The following is a 20,735-nucleotide window of genomic DNA, read 5'->3' on the forward strand; positions in this document are numbered from 1 at the left end:
TTCCTGGCAATGGTTTGTTTGTACAACGACTGGAAGGGCAGCCCATCAGGATTTTTCTGACAGTATTGTTTTTTCAAAGGTTGTCTGAATTGTTGCCCCTTGGATGGGCAGCCCTTCAGGATTTTCCTGGCAATGGTTTGTTTGTACAACGACTGGAAGGGCAGCCCATCAGGATTTTTCTGACAGTATTGTTTTTTCAAAGGTTGTCTGAATTGTTGCCCCTTGGATGGGCAGCCCTTCAGGATTTTCCTGGCAATGGTTTGTTTGTACAACGACTGGAAGGGCAGCCCATCAGGATTTTTCTGACAGTATTGTTTTTTCAAAGGTTGTCTGAATTGTTGCCCCTTGGATGGGCAGCCCTTCAGGATTTTCCTGGCAATGGTTTGTTTGTACAACGACTGGAAGGGCAGCCCATCAGGATTTTTCTGACAGTATTGTTTTTTCAAAGGTTGTCTGAATTGTTGCCCCTTGGATGGGCAGCCCTTCAGGATTTTCCTGGCAATGGTTTGTACAACTACTGGAAGGGCAGCCCATCAGGATTTTTCTGACAGTATTGTTTTTTCAAAGGTTGTCTGAATTGTTGCCCCTTGGATGGGCAGCCCTTCAGGATTTTCCTGGCAATGGTTTGTTTGTACAACGACTGGAAGGGCAGCCCATCAGGATTTTTCTGACAGTATTGTTTTTTCAAAGGTTGTCTGAATTGTTGCCCCTTGGATGGGCAGCCCTTCAGGATTTTCCTGGCAATGGTTTGTTTGTACAACGACTGGAAGGGCAGCCCATCAGGATTTTTCTGACAGTATTGTTTTTTCAAAGGTTGTCTGAATTGTTGCCCCTTGGATGGGCAGCCCTTCAGGATTTTCCTGGCAATGGTTTGTTTGTACAACGACTGGAAGGGCAGCCCATCAGGATTTTTCTGACAGTATTGTTTTTTCAAAGGTTGTCTGAATTGTTGCCCCTTGGATGGGCAGCCCTTCAGGATTTTTCTGACAGTGGTTAGTTTGTAAAGTGACCTGACCTAACCTAACCACTGTCAGAAAAATCCTGAAGGGCTGCCCATCCCAGGGGCAACAATTCAGACAACCTTTGAAAAAACAATACTGTCAGAAAAATCCTGATGGGCTGCCCTTCCAGTCGTTGTACAAAACAAACCATTGCCAGGAAAATCCTGAAGGGCAGCAATTCAGTCGCCCCACGGCAACGACGGAGCTGTACTACGGCAGCTGGTGGTGAATGTGCTACTAGTTGCAGTTTGTGACGGACTGCCCCTGGTGTTGTTGCAGCCGATCGGAGCGCTGAACCCCAGCCGGCGGGCCTACTTCGAGGAGCGCTACTCCAGCTGGGAGCACGAGAGCATCCCGCCCTTCCACTACGGCACGCACTACTCCACGGCCGCCTTCGTGCTGAACTGGCTCGTGCGGGTGGTGGGCATTCATTACAAGCCAGTTTGTTCACGTGACAACGTCTAAATGAATCGATGAACGCCGGCTGCACGCACGGAAAAAGTGTCCTTGTACGCTTGTGCCGCGTCTATCCCTCTTCCACTCGATTGGAACAACCATCGATCTGACTTTTTCGAGGCCACATTAAACCTGAAACACTCCCATTCGTTTTCCTACTTTTCCTATCATCGTCCTATCCTTAACAGAATAACACACAGATTGGAAGAAGTTGAATAGCAAACATGTATAACAGTTATAGTTGAAATAATCTGTTCGTTCAAGTAATAAACATGTTTCAATTAATGAGTGCAAATAAAAGTAAAATTTGTCAATTAAATTGTAGATTTAATTTCGCTCCTTCTTTGTATCCATACAAAATAGTGATGATTCAATTTTATTCATAAAAGTATGCAATCATTTCATCAATGTTTTGTTATGACGTTGTCACGTTAAACTATCGTCCGTAAACCGACTTTACAGACAACGAATTTTTTTTTTTGCTTGTATCGTGTTAAGAGATAATGAATCTTTTGCGTGGAATTTATTTTAGCGAATTCCTCGAATATGCCTGTTTTATGTGGAGTCTGAAAGAATTTAAAATCTTTCGTACAAATTTCTGAGTCACATGTTATTATAATTGAATTAAATGAAACATTCCTTAAGTTCTTGGGAGAAAAAAATATATATACCTATAGTTGTGTTAGTAAAAAGAGCGGTACATCTGTGATGAAATTGTGTAATAGTGTAACTGTATTTATTCTGACTTGATGTAAGCATTTGGACATACGCCATTGCTAAGCATGTATGTCCAAAAGCTTACATCAAGTCATGCACTCCCATTGCGAAAATCTTTAAAAAAAAAAAAAAAAAAAAAAAAAAGTATTTTATTTTCATATTTCCCTGGAATACCTGCCACAGGGGGCAACCGGAAACCTTGAAGGGTCGACGCTCTCAGAACCGGCGTGTTGGAAGCCGCGCGGGCGAAGTGTGGTCAGCGCGTGTGTGGTGTGCTGCAGGAGCCGTTCACCACCAAGTTCCTGGCGCTGCAGGGGGGCAAGTTCGACCACCCGAACAGGCTGTTCTCCTCCGTGGGCCTCTCCTGGAAGAACTGCCAGCGGGACACGTCCGACGTCAAGGTGCGGCCCAGTGCAGTGTCGTAGAGACCATGTTCGTGGCCACGCGTTCCTGTGGCCCAGTTTGGATGGCTGGAAGAGAAACAAAAGATAAAGCAAATAATTTTTTTTTTAAGCGGCTACACATATACTAAGCAGGGGCGTAGCCGGGGGGGGGGGGGTGTTTTAGGGGTTCAAACCCCCCCCCCTTCCTTAGCACCAAATCTTTAATTATAATAATATTTTTACCATCACAATATTGGTTTAAATTTAAGAACCGAAAACTGCTAAAATAGCACTATTTTACACCTTAAAACTAAAATTTCCCCGGGGGAGGACCCCTGGACCCCCCGCTTTAATACGGGGGGGGGGGGGGGCATGCTTCTAACACCCCCCCCATACACAAATCCTGGCTACACCACTGATACTAAGCATCTCTCTCTATATATCTAACCATATAATCTATCTTGTCGTGTATCTACATCTGTACATATACCTTGCTGTATCTCTCTTTGTTTATATCTTCCTATCTTTATCTTTACGAAACGAACAGAAGACAAACACACACTTTTTATTATATAATATATATATATATTTACCTATCATAGGTGTGACATAGGTATATGAAAAAAACTCACGCTTATTTAAATGCAACTTTGTGTCGAAATTTCAAAGTGATCCGTGAACAAAGGAACATTTACAGAGATTAGTCTCATGACCACTGGGTACGACAACAGAGGTCGCTGCAAGTGCATGGATACTTCTCCCCGCGCATACTGAGGGAAATCCACAGCAAATGAGTCCAACACTTGCAGCTGCCATAAAATTAAATAATCTTATTGATAGAATAGTTACAATAAAATGAAGACTAAGAATCTTCTCTTCACTTGTGGGGGGAAAAGACGGGCAACTCCGGTCCCCAGACTGGCCGCCATCTTAATTCAGGAAAATTTAATGAACTGGTTCTACAAAGACTTTCCCTTCCGACAGCTCATATTTTTGGTCAAATAATGTTGGCTTGTTATAACGTCACCAGCACAGCCATGTTTGTTTGACAAGTTGGATGACTGGAGTTTCCATAAATTATTTTGCATGTATGACTAGTTCTGAAATACTTTGGTTTGTTGGGGTGGATCGATCAATCAGAATCATGTCCAGCGAAAATGCTTCCATTTCCATCACAGTGAATCTTTAAAATGGCAAAGAGCACATGAATGATTAAAGAATTTATAAAAGTGGAATAACTTAAATAATTTTATGTGAAAAGGATATATTGTTTCTATGACATTTAAAAAAATCACTGATCAATTTCTTTTCATTAAATAAAAATATTATTGGGAGTAAAATTTATTAATGTTTAAAAGATGTGATACATTCTTTATTTTCAACATGATATTATATTTCCAAATTTTGAGATAGCTCAAACTAAAAATAAACTTTAATAGTGTGACATGATTTTAAACATATTTGAGATTATTTTCATGGAGGTAATTTTTTGTCAAGTATTACCCTTCCAATTCTTTTGTCATATATAGTTTGGGAACAAACATTTGATAGTGTGACAGCAACATAAAAAATAAAAAAAAACAATTTTAAATTATAGTAGGTTATGTGTACGAAATTAATTACAATGCTCAGGTTAGTTCCTGCTTTAAATATAAATGAATGGTATCACTTAGAAAAAGTTACTAGCAATAATGTAAACAAATTTTAAAAAATGTTTCATGGTTAGAATTGTTAGCTCAAATTAATTTAAATATTCGAACACTGTTTACACAACCTACTGGTCAGATGTCACTGGATTATCATTTGTTAGTTTAGTTAGTGTTATTTTACTAACAACAGAGCACGGATTTTAATTGGCTAAAGTTGACAGTAAGATTTCAATTGTGATCCTGTTTCACACTGGTTGTGTGGACGGTAGTGATTCTTCTTTTTTTTTTTTTTTAATGTGTGGATCCATCCTTGTTGGTACAATGCATATTATATTTGTTTGTGCGCAGAGTGTGTTTTGGCACGTGAGACTGAATTATGTCTATGATGAGAAATACTTCTTCCATGGGTTCCATAGTTTTTGTTAGTGTGTAAACAGTTTTCTCACAGCATTGAAGAATCTGCAAGTCAGTACGGCCATCTTTATTAGGAGCGCAGAAATTAGTTTTGCTTGTTATCAATTGAAATATTTTATGTTTTGGTCAGTTGGAAGTTATCAAAGTCCAGGACAAGTCTGAGAATTCTGTAAGTTTTTGCGGACCCCCTGATAAAGTTTTGGTGAAGAGTGGACACAGAATGCTTTTGAACCTACTTAATTTTTCTCGAGATGGTCGCTTTACAAAATTAATTGCAAACTTAACGCACGTGAAACAGTTTGGTCTGATTTAAAATACTGTTAACAAGGTACATACTACATCATTGATAATGCAATAAAACTTTTTATTTTTATTTTACCATTTGGTGTGGCCATCGTTATATTTATTTAGGACCTGTTTATTGTTTTATTTGGATGCCATCGTGATGGATGATTGAAGTAAAGCACATCATTGTTTGTTCCTTCATCTTCTGTCCTCATGGTATTACACACGGTACATTTCAGAGAAATGTGTGTTGAATCGAAATTACAGTCGTTTAGAGAGATTCCTTGAAGCCAGGCCCGGATTCAGAGGTCTGGAGGCCTCGTGGCAACAGAGGAGCGGAGGCCCCCTGGCCCCAAATTATTTTACAAATAAAATTAACAATTTTTTTTCAGTCGAGTTTTCCAATAAATAATTTATTGTGAAATCAAGTAGATTCTCTTAGTATTTAAAAAAACCATACATAAATATAATCGGAGACAAGAATTATATGAAATTAAATTATAGTGTTAATGAACGGAACCTTCCGAGCTTTTTTTCGCCGAAAAATCGTTGGTGATTTCGCTGAAATCCAATGCCCGTAGTAAATCGCTTTCACTGCTCAGGAGAGAAAGCTTCGATAAACGATTTTGTCCCATCGTGGTTCGGAGCCTATTTTTTTATAATTTTCATTTTTGAAAATGAGCGCTCTCCAGTGCAATTTGAAACCATCGAAACCAAACACATTCTCAATGCAATTTCAAGGTTTGGAAATGTAGCTCTGAAATTTTGATCTGCGAGAATTTGGTCGTAAAATAGTTCCGGAGATTGGTCTTTTCCATAGTCCGTTTGTGGAGGACCCGGGGCTTTCGCCCCGGTTGCCCTCCCCTGAATCCGGCCCTGCTTGAAGCAGTCACATTTGCCTTAATTTGACGAGAGACCCGATCGTGGCTGCAGCGACGCGACGCGTGTGCCGTGCCGCAGGAGCTGATCCCGGAGTTCTTCTTCCTGCCGGAGATGTTCGTGAACACGAACCGCTACCGCCTGGGCCAGCAGGAGGACGGCACGGCCGTGGGCGACGTGGAGCTGCCGGGCTGGTGCTCCTCCCCGGAGGAGTTCGTCCGCATCAACCGCATGGTGGGTCGCCCTCTCGTCCTCCCGCCCTCCCGAACGAGGTGCAGTGCCTCAGCCATCTACCTCGCAGAATGCAGAAAAATTTTTGGTTTTTGGCGTCGCAATTTGTTTGGCTTGGCCACCCGACTGTCAAGTAAGATGTTCCAACGAATTCACGTCAAAAAATAAAGCAACATCAATTTTGTTAAATTATTTCATTCATTTGATACACAACACTCCCGTTTTCATGGAATTAAATTGAAACAAACAACCCCTGCGGCATCGTCTGTGTATCTTGAGTGTTGAGTTTCTTCCAAGCTTACAAAAAGTATTTAATAATGTTCTAAATGGCCTTCAGTGAGTCCTGGTTCATTGCGGCGAAGTGGTGAATTAGGGTAACGTGATTGTAGCAAATTTAGGAGTCCGTGAAATAACATGTACAGTAGAACATTGATTAACCAGTTATTGGGGGGGGGGGGGGGGGCGAAGGTCAGCGTGGATAATCAAATTCAAATGTATTTAGGGTATACAATATAGCAAAAGTTTGTAAGTAATTTATACAAAACAATTGTTCAAATATTACTGACACTGATTATTAATTTTTAAAATATGTATGAATGTAATAATTTGTAATGACCTAAAAGACACAGTTTTCTACTTCGCAGCATTGGTTCCCCCCTTCCCCCCAAAATATGTTTAATTTTTAATTGAGAACCTGTTTAACCAAATACCTGGATAATCGAGGTTATGCTGATGATCAAAAACAAGGTTTACAATATTAATTATTATTTATTACCCTGACTTGATCGCGCCGTCTTGCGGTAGTTCTTGGTGCTATAACACACTCACGTCGCTGGCGGGAAGTTTAAATGCCATGTAGACGGGTTGGGGGAGCGACATATTGGGCTGTGTGGGGCGCAGCGACGGACGACGATGTCGGTAGTCCGCTGGTTGAGCACGCGTCTCGTTGCATTCCAGGCGCTGGAGTCGGAGTTCGTGTCCTGTCAGCTGCACCAGTGGATTGACCTGGTCTTCGGCTACAAGCAGCGAGGTGAGTCGCTATTTGCTCTCCCTGCCGTCCAGGGAGTAAGAGAATTACACGGTGCAGCGATGACCATCGTTAATATACTGAGGGCCAGTCGTGAAAAGATAAACAGACAATTTGTATTTTGTGTGGTGAGTATCAAAAACAAACCCCCAACATTTCCTCTTTCATGAAGCTTTATCAAGAACACACAAATTTCATAAGCCTGGAACTGGAAAGAATTTTATATCAAACAGCAGGAAAAGTGTTTCTAATCTCTCCCCACCCCCAAAATGAAATTCTCCTGTGCAATAAATAAATGGCTTCTTGATAAAATTAAAAAAAACATGTGTTGATTTCTTCAAGGTGGGTTTATTTAGTTAAATATTGACATACTTTTTTTTAATTTTATGGAAAGAAAGTTGAGATTTTATCCATTTACTCATATGAATTAGAGCTTAACTTCTCGTTGGCATCCGCATCATTAAAGACGATGAGAATGAACAAATGGGAGTACTCCCAGAAAACTCACTGGTTACGGCAGTGTTCATCACGTTCGCCCACTTGTGAAGTCCGGGCTTGACTCCTACGGGAGTGAACATGGGTTACAGAAGCTGCTATCGGTATGAGTATTGTAGCTGTAATTTATGTTCCTGTTTGTGACAACGCCTGAAACGGGGCGGTGGTGGTTTCACTTCAGGTCCGGAAGCCGTGCGTGCCACGAACGTGTTCTACTACCTGACGTACGAGGGCAGCGTCGATATGGACACCATCACGGACCCCGTGATGAGAGAGGTGAGCCCACGCTTGTTCCTTCCCTGGCGCTGTTCATCTCCCCCCTCCCTCGCACTGTTCACCCCTCTTTCACATTTTCCCTCTGGTAGTGGGTAACTCTCCAGTAATAAATTTAATAACGCCCAACTACAAAGAAAAACTTTATTTTCACAGCTCCTTCCAATTCACCGTTACAAGCCTCTCTCTCCAAAGACAAAGTTACATATCCTTCCGCGGTCAATATTTGCACTTACTTCAACCAAACATATACTTCAAAGTAACATAAGCTTAACAAAAAAAGATACAAGATTTAAAACCACAAATTCATTGACTTTACCGTTATGTAACAGCTTACAATAACTTCTGGCAACCTATAAAGAAATAGTTCCGGCACAATATGGCGGTAGCCCTACAGCAATTTTCTCCCAAATAAAGTGAAACGTCACTTGGCCAATCACAGCTAACTAGGTTAACACTTTTAAACACCTCTTGGCGCTAGCTGGGTGGCCCTTCCTTACTCATTCTTCCCAAAATGCAGCTTAGTCTTGAATTTATAATTACCTCTGCCAGAAGTCACCAAAGAAAAATAAAATCTAAGGAATGCATAGAAAAATATTGCAAAATCAAACATAACACAAGAATACATATTTTTTATATTCTCAAAACCCCCACGTTACAAGAATCAATGTTGAGGGTAGGTCAGGGCCTAACCTCCTTACACTCTCAGGAGCTGTAGTTGGGTAACCAGCGGACAGATGACGTTTAGTTAGTTTGCCCATCGTCAGGCAAATACTGCAGTGAGACATCTTTACAGGCGACGACTCGTTACAGCATAGCGAGAAGTGCGGGGAGTTGGAAGAGGAATGGGTATCGAGCGCCCCACTCCTCACTCTAAAGCAAGCGTTAGTGGGGTGACGCTATAGTGCTGCATTCTTCATCACCCTGCGACACACTTTGTCCTGCGGACCGCTGCTGCTGGGGACAAGACGACAAACACATTCGGACCGTCCTTCGGCTGCACATTTTTTGCACGTGACGGTGTTCTTTATTGTTTAGTTTCATTTTTTCCGTTGAATTATAAGAATGCAAAGTTTTATCTTCCTACATTTTTGGCGGCCACATACCCAATTTGTTTTCCCCCCACGCAAAGGTTTATTTAAGGGTTGTCACAATACATTGTTACGTGATTACGAGCACAAAACGCAGATTTTATATGTGCCTCTTGTGGGTCACACGCTCATCGCTAGCGAAGATATAGAGGCAGTTGGTTGGTAGGGGAGGTACGTAATGGTGCAAAAATGGAGGAAGGAGCATCAGGCTGGGTGATGTGTACTCGACCCTTGTGCGTGTTGTTCGGGAAGTGATGGTGAATGTTTGCGTTCCTCGCTGTCCCCCGCAGGCGATCGAGAACCAGGTGCGCAACTTCGGGCAGACGCCCTCACAGCTGCTCATGGAGCCCCACCCGCCACGGAGCTCCGCCATGCACCTGGTACGTTCCGTCGCCTGCCGCCGTTCCGTCCGTCATAACTAGGGACCGGAAAAATTTCGCGGGTTCAATGACCTGTAGGATGAACTCCATACACAGAGAAAAAGGTTTGTTTGAATCAAACAAATATTTGTTTATATATGGCGAAACAAATATTTACTCGGTGGAACAAAATATTTTGGTGGTTTAACCAAACTCGGTAAGTAACAAAAATTAAATTTGTTACATTTAACCAAATATACTTTTGAGTTGACAAAATCATTTTGTTGAACCAACAGAATATTTCCTACTACAAAATATTTGTTTGAATTAATAAACTATATTTATTTCGCCATATATAAACAAGTATTTTGTTAAGGCAAACAAACCTTTCTCTCTGTGTAGTTCTACGTACACTCTGTCAAATGCCACCCACTGATTGGCTGCTGTATTGTGAGACGTCCCATCGTAGCAGCCTGTGATTCGATAAAGCTTTGGTCGTGTGTTTCTCACTGGCCCAGAGTCATCCGGGTGAGTTGTGAGCCAATAGCAGAGGCGGCACCGAGGTATAACTATTTGTATTTTAGCCTATCGCGAAATGAACCCGCGAATTTTTTCCGGTCTCTAGTCAAACTTTAACTTTTGACTGTCGGACAGATGGAATTATAACCTCAAAAATGCCTGAAAGTTCATTGTTTAGCTGCTTCCATATTATGTTTTTTTAACTTGTGTATGAACACTTTTTAAGCTTGATATTCAAAACAAAAATTGGTTGTCTGTAAAGTCGGTCATAACAAAACATTGATGAAATGATTGCATACTTTTAAGAATAAAATTGAATCATCACTATTTTGTATGGATACAAAGAAGGAGTGAAATGAAATCTACAATTTAATTGATAAATTTACTTTTATTTGCACTCATTAATTCAATTTCAAATATGTTTATTATTTTAACTATAACTTTTATACATGTTTGCTATTTAACTTCTTCCAATCTGTGTTATTCTGTTAAGGATAGGACGATGATAGGAAAACTAGGAAACGAATGGGAGTGTTTCAAGTTTAATGTGCCTCGAAAAAGTCAAATCAATCGATTGTTGTTCCAATCGAGTGGAAGAGAGATAGATGCGGCACAAGCGTACAATGAGCGTAACGGGACACTTGTTCATGCGTGCAGCCGGCGTTCATCGATTTATTAGACGTCACATCAAAATAAATAATAATTCACAGTAGCTTGAAAATGTATTTAAATAAATATTTTAGAGTTTGTTTTAATATTTTTTTAACTGTTAAGCTTACTTCGATGGTAAACCTTTACAAGAGAATTTTTATCAACAATTTAAGCCTTAATATTCAGTGGGCCGCATCCAAGTAGAAAGATATCATTACGGATGTGCAGGTAATTGTAGATAATTCGGCTTGTTGATGGATAATAGTGAGTCCAGCTTAGGTCGACAAATATTGTGGGGTGTCTTTGCTTTGGCCTCAAGTCTGCAGTAAGTTGTGGTCTCATGCACCCTGCCATGTATTGAGACAGGGTTTTACACGTAAAATACTGTAAGGCGTGTTCAGCCATTTTTTGCAATATCGCTGTCGAAAAACCGCAGTGTACACTAAAAGTGAAGGAACGTGGCTGAAAGTAAAAGTACTAAAAGTTCTTGCTACTATAAGACTGAGTTTTTTTTTTTTTTAAATTTCAGGTCATTTTGTTACAAGTATGATTATACTTGGTTCAATATGTATTTTTACTGACTGTGACTACAAGAGGATATCTGTATTAATTTTTTGTGGTCTTGCAGTGGTTTGGAAGCCGATTACATTTTTTACAGTAGAGAAACCATCAGTGTAGCATTCTATAAATATTAAATCATATACAGAGGTGCAGATCTGAAGGATTCGCTAGGAGGGCCAGTGGAAATTCACAGGGGTCGGTCCGCGTGGTTTGAGAGTTTAACCGACACAAGTCATCTCTGGATACGGTGCTCGTATGTTGTATGCTGCCCGTCTTTTGACCAATATGCAGGAAGTTTTCCATAAAATAACTGTTTTGACTTACTATGTTTATAAACCCCTTTTTCATAGTGAGGGTTTACTTTATTTCAAAAAGGGGGGGGGGGGGGGGCGGACCCCCTCCTGTTCTCTTGATATCATGACAGCATGCTATCAGTTTTAGTAAAGACAGTCACATCACTCACTGCTATGCCCTTTTTGACATTGATATGTCTTTAAAATTGCTTCCATAATGGGAGGCAATTCAAAAAACGAATGATGACAAAATCGGGGGATACTGTTCGGTTTTGCAGCTACACATCTATCATCTCCATCACGAAATTTAACTACACCACCGGATAGCTAAAGGTTCAAAGAATTCGTTACGCTAAGTGAGGACTGTGACGCATCGCAGACGGTGGAGGGGGAAGCACCGTCATTTTGCTGCGTTTCGAGATTTCCATTTAGTATAACTTGTAACTCGGAGAAGCTACGACGTTTGTTTGAGTTTAAATTGTCAGCTCTATTCAAAAACTATTGATTGCGTATATAATACATTAATGTAAAATAGTTACAGTGAATATATATATTCCTATAACATACACGGCTGTGTCCATGACACAGCTACACGCCATTTTTTACCATCTATTAATGAGGTGGACCGGATGTTTGTTGTTGTGTTTGCAGTCGCCCATGATGTTCTCGAGCATCCCGGACGACGTGTGCATGACCATGAAGTTCGTGTCGAACTCGCCCGTGTGCCACATCTCGGCCAACACCTACCCCCAGCTGCCGCTCCCCTCGGTGGTGACGGTGACGACGGGCCAGCAGTTCGCCGTGAACCGCTGGAACTCGAGCTACGCCGCGTCCGTGCAGTCTCCCAGCTACGCGGAGGCGCCGCAGTCGCCCGCCGCCAACCTGCCCCTGTCCATGGACCCCGTGCTGTGTGAGTGCCCCTTCCTTTCATCCCCTGCAAGTCTCCAAATAGAATTTTTTTTACACAGAATGCAAACTTTTCCTACCTGAAACAAAAGTCGTGATTTGAATCACATATTTTCTAATTCATAAAGTACGTGTTACACAAAGAGATGTGGACTGAAATAATTAGCGGATGCAACATTTTAACACAACTATGGTTCGATTGAAAACGAGTCGCGATAGTAACCAACGTCCACTCACCACCATGTTGATTATCAGACTGTCCTCTTCCTGTGCGCAGGTGCACCAACCTACTTACTCGCCACTCCAGAGTGACCAACCCACAATGCCCTGCAGGGCGGGAAGTTTAAAAATGTTCAGAGTCTATACACTACGCTAAAAATGCTCAAACTATATACACAACAGGTCGGAACAGTAAGAGATATAAGTTCTTTAATTATTAAGGCTCATTCTCGTACTTAGTACAGCTATTCAAGTGGTATTGTCCTGTGACTTGATCGTTTTTAACTCTTTTGCATCACCAGCTTTTTATCGAACAGGCATAAAATATGCAAATGTATCATTCGCGTGAAATTTCAAATCTGGCAAATACAGTTTCGTAAAAATCTGGTAATGAGATTTTGTGACCAAACATAAATAAGTTAGGTTGTAAAAATTTATGAAATTCCAATTAAAGACATTTTGTATTATTTATTTTGTTCAGTAAATTAACTATATTATGTAGACCTATATATAATTTTATTTTAATTGAATTATTAAACTGATCGAAAATTATGATGCTAATTATTCTGTTTCTTTTTTTTTTGTTATTTTAGTATGTTTTCCATGTGTCTGTCATCATATTTGATGTTTGTGTTGTCCTGTGTTAGTTATGAAATTTGTGAAATACCAAATTATTGTGTGAGACAGACCCTTAAGAGCCCAGATGAAGGGGTTTCTCTGAGATTGCACCGCTGTGTGTCGTGTGCGAGTTGAGCGGCTGACGCTCTTTGCTTCGCAGCCCAGACGGGCAACAGCGCCAACTCGGCGCAGCGACGGCACCTCGGCGACAACTTCAGCCAGAAGCTGCGCATCCGCTCCAACTGCTTCGTGACGACCGTGGACAGCCGCTTCCTGGTCGCCTGCGGCTTCTGGGACAACAGCTTCCGCGTGTTCTCCACCGAGACCGGTGCGTCGCTCGTCCGAGTACCGGCCTCCTGGATCCATCTTTCTGTTGCTTCCTTTCCGAATCCTCCCAAGAGGTGCCAGTGCTTCCACTGAACTCGAGATGTGATACTCGTATTCACTGATGCTTCAGAGATTTGGCAGAAACTTAAATAGTTTAATCTACAGCTGAAACAGTGACAAAAAAAAATTATTTTGGTGAGCTTAAACTTCCAAGGGCATTCAAAGTAACTTTAATAGTTTTGGATTCATAACCAGACTTTTTTTTCGAAAGCTAACCATTTATAATATCCACTTTACATTTAAATGTTTTAATTGTTTTTACCAGTGGACATTTTTTCAAAAACCATAGTTACTAATTTTCATTTCAATTATTTTATTTTTGACACTTGACACCTAGATTTTAATTAAAGGGGTATATTCTTGGTACTCTTTGGGATTTGGGTTCGAGACGATTGGTATTTGACCCATCACTAATGTACCTTGAATAAACTCACTCAATCACGAAGCACAGAGGATGCTGCAGTGTTTTAACTCTCAGCTAGTCTCTAAAATGTTCGCGAAAATACGTGCACCTACTAATAGACAAGTTATGCAGTACACTCAGTTCACATTTACAGTGATGGCCTCGGTAATGTGTAGTCTTAAAAATATATATTTTTTAATTGTGATATTTGAAGTATTGTATCTTAATGCAGGTATTCCAAGTGCACGATAGTACATGGCCAGTCCCTTATTTTTAGAGAATGGATTTCAGTGTTCTATCTGTTGCCCGAATTCCGTGCATGCACGGAGCTCACTTTTTCGTTGATTTCACCCAAATGGGGGACCCGCGTCTGATGCCATTAACTCATGTATAGTCATTTTTGTGATTATCAGAGTACATACCAAGCGTGTTGGTGTGCCAAACGAAACTATCCTAGAATACATTGTTTACATACATTTTAGTGGTCATAAAAAGAAATATTTACAACTTAAAAAATAATCATTTAATTCCATCTCTAGGATTTTTTTCAATAAAAATTGTATCGATGGTTGCCAAACGTCCATTAGAGTGTGTTGGAAACAGTGTGTATAACTTCGTCCAGGGCATCGTTTATTAAAATGGTTGCAGTTCTGTTTGCTCACTGGTATTCGATGTGGAAACGGCCTGAAATATGGCAGTGCTTCGCTACCTTACCCGGACTTCTTGGAATACCATCCTCAGTAATTAGGGACCCGGACTTCTTGGAATACCATCCTCAGTAATTAGGGAAGTCAGGGAGCCACTGGGTTCTTAGTATTTCTTGACTGCCCTGGTTATACCTTCGTATTAGTAATTCCCGTGTGTTTAGTTTAGCTAGTACTCGAAAAATATTTTATATTCGTGAGTAATTTGATATTTCATTTCAAATTATTTGCTACCAATAGATAGGCCTACACCATGTCGAACACATTAAAAACAAAAAGAATTTACATAAATGAGTCAAGATTGTTTTGCATTTAACAAATAATTAATGATTTTGATTTAAAAATTATTAATATTATGTATGTAACCCAATCAAGAAAAAAAAACTTTCAGACTTAAATTTACTGGTTTACTCTTTTTTTTATTTTACTGCATTTTGGATCAGTTATTCATAGACTCCTGTGAAGTGTGAAAAAATAAATTCACCGTATGTTAAAGTTTGATTAGAAAAATACAGGATGTCTCAGTTTCGATGGCATATTATAACAGTTTAATATTAGACTATTTGCAACAAATCATACATCAATTTGACGATCAACTTAACGTAGTCTTTTGTAAAAAAAAAAAAAAGTTTAGTATGTGCACCTTCAATTCTTCCAACACTTTGGTTAACACGTCCAGAGTAACGGAAGCAATACCGTCATCAATTCTGTGTCTCAACTATGTCACATCATCAGGTAACGGCAAAACGCAGACGTGATCTTCTATAAAGCCCCAGAGGAAAAAAAAAATGGCATGGCATTATGTCAGGTGAACGCGGAGGCCAGCGGAAAAAGAGCTCTGTCGTCTCGACCATCACGACCAATCCAACGGCCACGCACTTGGACGTTCAACCAATCTCGTACAGAGAGATTACAATGGGGAGGGACTCCATCCTGTTGCCGAATAAAGTTCACAGGTTCACCTTCCACTAATTGGGGAGAGAGCCATTCTTTCAGACTGCAAGCGAGAAAACGACAAAGCAGTATTCGCGCATGTTTGATTCGCTCTTCAATTGAGACTTTTGAGCCAACATCCTACAATACTTACAGCCTTACCGGGACACTGTTCAACGGACAGCCGACCTCTGCAGCGTGGTCGGGTGCACACTGGTTTCACGGTGCGAGGGGTTCTGGGTTCGAGTCCCGGGGTAAGGCATGGGCGTTAATTTACATTTAGAGATTTGATGACGATTCAAATGATATAGTTCTGGTTGTGGGCTAAAGCTGTCAACCACTCAAACAATTAAAACAATTAAAAAAATCTTGACGTCGCTGGTCTATATTCACGACAGGAACGTTTGGAGACAGCTGGTTGTTGTGGGGCTATGATACTTATTTCACCAAAACAGTGATAATAATTAATATTTTTTTTCTTTAAAAATGTATAAAACTATGATAATACTGTCAAAAACAATATTTTATGACCATAGAAAAAATTTAAAAAAGTAACATCTAACCTCGTCATGTGTTCTAATGTTGCAATTGACGGACGCAAGGCGTGTTTTTCCCCCCATGCAGCCAAGATAGTGCAGATCGTGTTCGGGCACTACGGCGTGGTGACGTGCCTGTCGCGCTCCGAGTGCAACGTCACCTCGGACTGCTACGTGGCGTCGGGCTCGGCCGACTGCACCGTGCTGCTGTGGCACTGGAACGCGCGCACGCAGACCATCGTGGGCGAGGGGGAGGCGCCCACGCCGCGCGCCACGCTCACGGGCCACCAGCAGCCCGTGGCGAGCGTCGTCATCTCGGCGGAGCTGGGGCTCGTCGTGTCCGGCTCGCAGGGTGAGTTCCTTCTCAGGCAAAAAAAAAAAAAGCGACTGTTACGGGTGTAGTAGTTGGCACCCATGACAGTTAGAAAGTGCGTGATGTAAGATGGTGTCATTTTGATGTATTTTGTAACAGTGACTACAACGTCATATAACAGTGACTGTATGGTATTAAAGCAAAAGCTGGAAAATATCACTTGTTTAAGTTTTTCGATTATATGCAAAACCTCACTCTTCCCCATCTCAAAACTAACACTGTTTTACTCAAGACAACCATGGTACAATGTTTTTTGGTGTACATAACTTGGGGACTGATGAGGTTACTACGTTTACACACCATGAAGGTTTTGGGGTTTTTGTTTATTTTTTTGACGTGACAACGTCTAATAAATCGATGAACGCCGGCTGCACGCACGAGAAAGGATTACCCATTGTCCCGTTACGCTCATTGTACGCTTGCGCCGCATCTATCTCTCTTCCACTCGATTTGGAACAACCGTCGATTTGACATTTTCCGAGGTACGTCAAACTTGAAAACACTCCCGTTCGTTTACCTTCTTTTTCCCGTCATCGTCCTATCCTTAACAGAATAACACGGATTGGAAGAAGTTAAATAGCAAACATGTGTAAAAGTAAATCTATATATTAAATTGTAGATTTAATTTCACTCCTTCTTTGTATCCATACAAAATAGTGATGACTCAATTTTAGTCATAAAAGTGTGCGATCATTTCATCAATGTTCTGCTATTTTGTTGTCACGTTAAACTATCGTCCGTAAACCGACTTTACAGACAACCAAAAATTTTTTTTTTTTTTTTTAATTGGAACTTCATTGCTGAGGGAGGTCGCAATTTTCGAGCTTGTGGTGGGGGAACTTTTGTAGACAGCAGGGGGACTTAGCATACCTAATTTACGCTCACTTACTTGCATATATTTGTTTTGACCTGTGACCTCAGCCAAAGAAAATAATATAATCAGCATGAAGTTTCACTTCTGCCGTGTGTGGACTTTGCGCACTTTTTTTTTTGTGAATTCTGTTTATTCTTAAAGATAACTAATTATTGAACCAATATGACACGTAAATGTTTTATGATACTTATTTCACCAAAACAGAGATAATAATTGTGTTTAAAATTAATATTTTTTTCTTTAAAAATGAATAAAACTAAGATAATACTGTCAAAAACAATATTTTATGACCTTAGAAAAAATTGTAAGAATGTTTTTTAGTACTTGCCAGTGATGTTTAACATCTAACCTCGTCATGTGTTCTAATGTTGCATATACATTTATGTTACTAAACTCGGACACAATATTTAATGTGGAATTTATTAAAATAACGCAGAGCCTGATAAATATACGCCAATTATGTTTTAAACTATTTAATGAGATTACTTTGATAAAAGTGAAAAGGTTTAAAAATAATGCTAAATCCCGGGGTTTGGACAAGGAATTGTATTAAAATACTGCTCATCTTTTTAAAATTCATTGTGTTACTCATTCAAAATATAATTATTGAAGGTGAAAAAAATGTAACATGTGCGCGGCTAAGATGGTTGATTGAGAATTGTATATTTGTTTTCTTTAATATTATTCACAAATCGGTGATTTTGATTTAAATTGGCAAATAATACTCTATTTTATACTAACTTCCATATTTTCAGACTTAAAAAACTTACTGTATGCCAGGTTTTTGAATTTTCCTATAGTTTACATCTCTTTGTTATGGTTCCATGTATATTCCTCTTTTTATATTTTAATGTATCAGTTAAAAAAAATTCAGTGTCTTTTAAAGCTTGGTATGAATGGAAAAAAAAATAGTATTGGCAGATGCCTTTACTATGGTAACATTTATTTTGAATTATTTTTTATTTATTTATTTAAATTTGTTACATGCCCACCGACAGTCTTGAGACTTTATAGAGGTGGGCAAGACACAAAACAAGTAAAAACGAACACTATCACAATAAAGAATACAGACAGCACGGGATAAACACAGAACATGAAAACAGAAATGACGTGAATGCCAAAAGGACAAGATAACATGACACGTTAATTACATAAATATTAAACCTCAGTGAATACAGGGGTGCCCACAAGGGGGGGGGGGGGTAACGACGCAGACTGCGTCATTAAAATTTCAGGAGGGGGGGAGGTTGTTAAAAGACGAGAAATATGTATATATTATTTACATAATTATAGCTTCTAATGTGACAATACGTTTCTGGTGCTTTGATAATTGAAAGGGATCTTGTAAATCAAATTGGCAACCCCGCACTTTCCTCAACAAAAGCAGTTTGGCATCTGTCGGTTCAGGATGGAAGTATTACCTGATGTGACCAAAATTATTATTAGAAAATCAGTTTTAATTAATGCAAAATTTGATAAAAATATAATACTAAAAAAGTATTATATTATAAAATAATTGAGAAAATGGCATAAAATATTTTGGGGGGGGGGGGGGGTGCATCATTAGGTTGGGGGGGGGGGGGGGGTGAGTCATAGTGTTTGGGGGGGATGGGCACCTCTGGCGAATACATTTACTATATACAGAAAAATGTATAATACAAAATATAACATGTGACTTATCAATTCAAACACCGACTACCTACTACTTGAGGGCGTGCAGCAGGTATATGCGTGTGTGTGTGATCGACAGACGGACCGGTGCTGGTGCACACGACGTTCGGAGACCTGCTGCGCTCCCTGGAGCCGCCGGCCGGCTTCGCGTCGCCGGAGAACATCGCGATGTCGCGCGAGGGCGTCATCGTGGTCAACTACGAGCGCGGCCGCGTCGCCGCCTTCACCGTCAACGGCAAGCGGCTGCGGCACGAGTCCCACAACGACAACTTGCAGGTGACTGCCCGGTCCCTCGACGAGATGGACTGTGGCTCACGAAGCGCCACGCAGGGTCTCGGGTTATATAAGTGTGTTGGGACCCTCCTTATTGGTTCATGAACAATTAGTCGAACCCCACAATTTTAAAAAAAAAATTGTGTTTGCTTATGTATGGGGACCGGGAAAAATTCGCTGATTCAATGACCTCTGGGATAGCCTCCATTATCCTCTGCGCATCTCAAGTGAACACGCGTGTTCATTGGGTGCTAAATTGTGAGGCGTCTCCACTGGGTAGCTTGTGATTCGACGCTTCTTTGGTCGATACTGGTCTCTCATTGGCCCGGAGAGCTCCAGTTAAACTTCGAGCTGATAGCTGAACCAGCAGAATTGCACACGTGTTTGAATTTCAGTGTATCTCGAAATGAATCCGCGAATTTTTCCGGTCTCTACTTATGTACGCACGTGAGAAGTTATATGTACTTCTTTTGGATTTACAACACTGAGGTATTTTGATTTTTAGTAAAAATAATCCAGATAAATTATAATGAAATTCAATCAACATGGTGAACGTTCATCCTGATTTATTTATTTAGTAAATAATAATGTAAATGATATGTACAGGAACATAAAACTCCTTGATAAAATGTTTGTGAACACAAATTTGTATCATTAATATTCACAATAAATAAATGCTTTTTATTTACGTGGGCCAGTATTCAAAATCAACCACTAAAGTTTTAAAATTTAGGAGCACATCTCTAGTGTTTATCCCTCTTTTTTCGTAGTGTAAAAATGTCTCTCTTCAATAAGTAGAGACCTGCAAAATTCGCAGTTTCGATGGCCTTCAGGATAGACTGCGCATACCCCTGTACACTCGGGCAAATAACGCAAGTTCATTGGCTGCCGACTTGTGAGTCGTCTCAGCCGGTTCGTCCGTGATTCGATCCCTTCTTTGGGTTGAGGGGTTTATAACTGGTTGAGATTCGTCCAGATGAACGGCAAGCCAATAGCAAAATTATCTACGAGGTATATGTGTTCGAATTCTAGCCTGTCACCGAGTGAATCCGCGAATTTTGCAGGTCTCTACTTACTGAAGAGAGACATTTTTACACTATGAAAAAAGAGGGATAAATACTAGAGATGTGCTCAGGTAATAAAAAAGCATTTTTTTTATCGTGAATATTAATGATACAAATTTGTGTTCATAAGCATTTCATCAAGGAGTTTTATGTTCCTGTACGTATAATTTACATTATTATTTAATAAATGTCTCTATCAATAAGACATGAATCTCCTGTGTTAAGAATGAGCCGGTGTGTGTGTGTGTGACCGCCCCAGTGCCTGCTGTTAGTAAAATGTCTCTCCCCGATGAGACGTGAATGAGCCGGTGTGCGTGTGTGTGACTGCCCCAGTGCCTGCTGCTGAGTCGCGACGGGGAGTACCTGATGACGGGCGGAGACAAGGGCATCGTGGAGGTGTGGCGCACCTTCAGCCTGGCGCTGCTCTACGCCTTCCCCGCCTGCGACAGCAGCGTGCGCTCCCTCGCGCTCTCGCACGACCAGAAGTGAG

The 20,735-nt window shown here is 40.5% G+C and overlaps 1 protein-coding gene across 7 annotated transcripts in view; it reads left to right on the top strand.

Annotated features, from left to right (window-relative positions):
• The window catches only part of LOC134540806 (neurobeachin), a 987,386-nt gene that overhangs the window by 960,886 nt on the left and 5,765 nt on the right, over nucleotides 1-20,735 (top strand). For all 7 annotated transcript variants that reach the window (XM_063383739.1, XM_063383741.1, XM_063383738.1 and 4 more), the window contains 11 exons: nucleotides 1,281-1,421; nucleotides 2,456-2,575; nucleotides 5,866-6,018; nucleotides 6,973-7,045; nucleotides 7,719-7,813; nucleotides 9,192-9,281; nucleotides 11,936-12,194; nucleotides 13,188-13,355; nucleotides 16,079-16,342; nucleotides 18,988-19,184; nucleotides 20,579-20,730. In XM_063383739.1, coding sequence (XP_063239809.1) covers nucleotides 1,281-1,421; nucleotides 2,456-2,575; nucleotides 5,866-6,018; nucleotides 6,973-7,045; nucleotides 7,719-7,813; nucleotides 9,192-9,281; nucleotides 11,936-12,194; nucleotides 13,188-13,355; nucleotides 16,079-16,342; nucleotides 18,988-19,184; nucleotides 20,579-20,730 — 1,712 coding nt within the window. The remainder of the gene's footprint in view (nucleotides 1-1,280; nucleotides 1,422-2,455; nucleotides 2,576-5,865; nucleotides 6,019-6,972; nucleotides 7,046-7,718; nucleotides 7,814-9,191; nucleotides 9,282-11,935; nucleotides 12,195-13,187; nucleotides 13,356-16,078; nucleotides 16,343-18,987; nucleotides 19,185-20,578; nucleotides 20,731-20,735) is intronic.

Source organism: Bacillus rossius, chromosome 17 (assembly GCF_032445375.1).
Source record: "Bacillus rossius redtenbacheri isolate Brsri chromosome 17, Brsri_v3, whole genome shotgun sequence".
NCBI lineage: Eukaryota > Metazoa > Arthropoda > Insecta > Phasmatodea > Bacillidae > Bacillus > Bacillus rossius.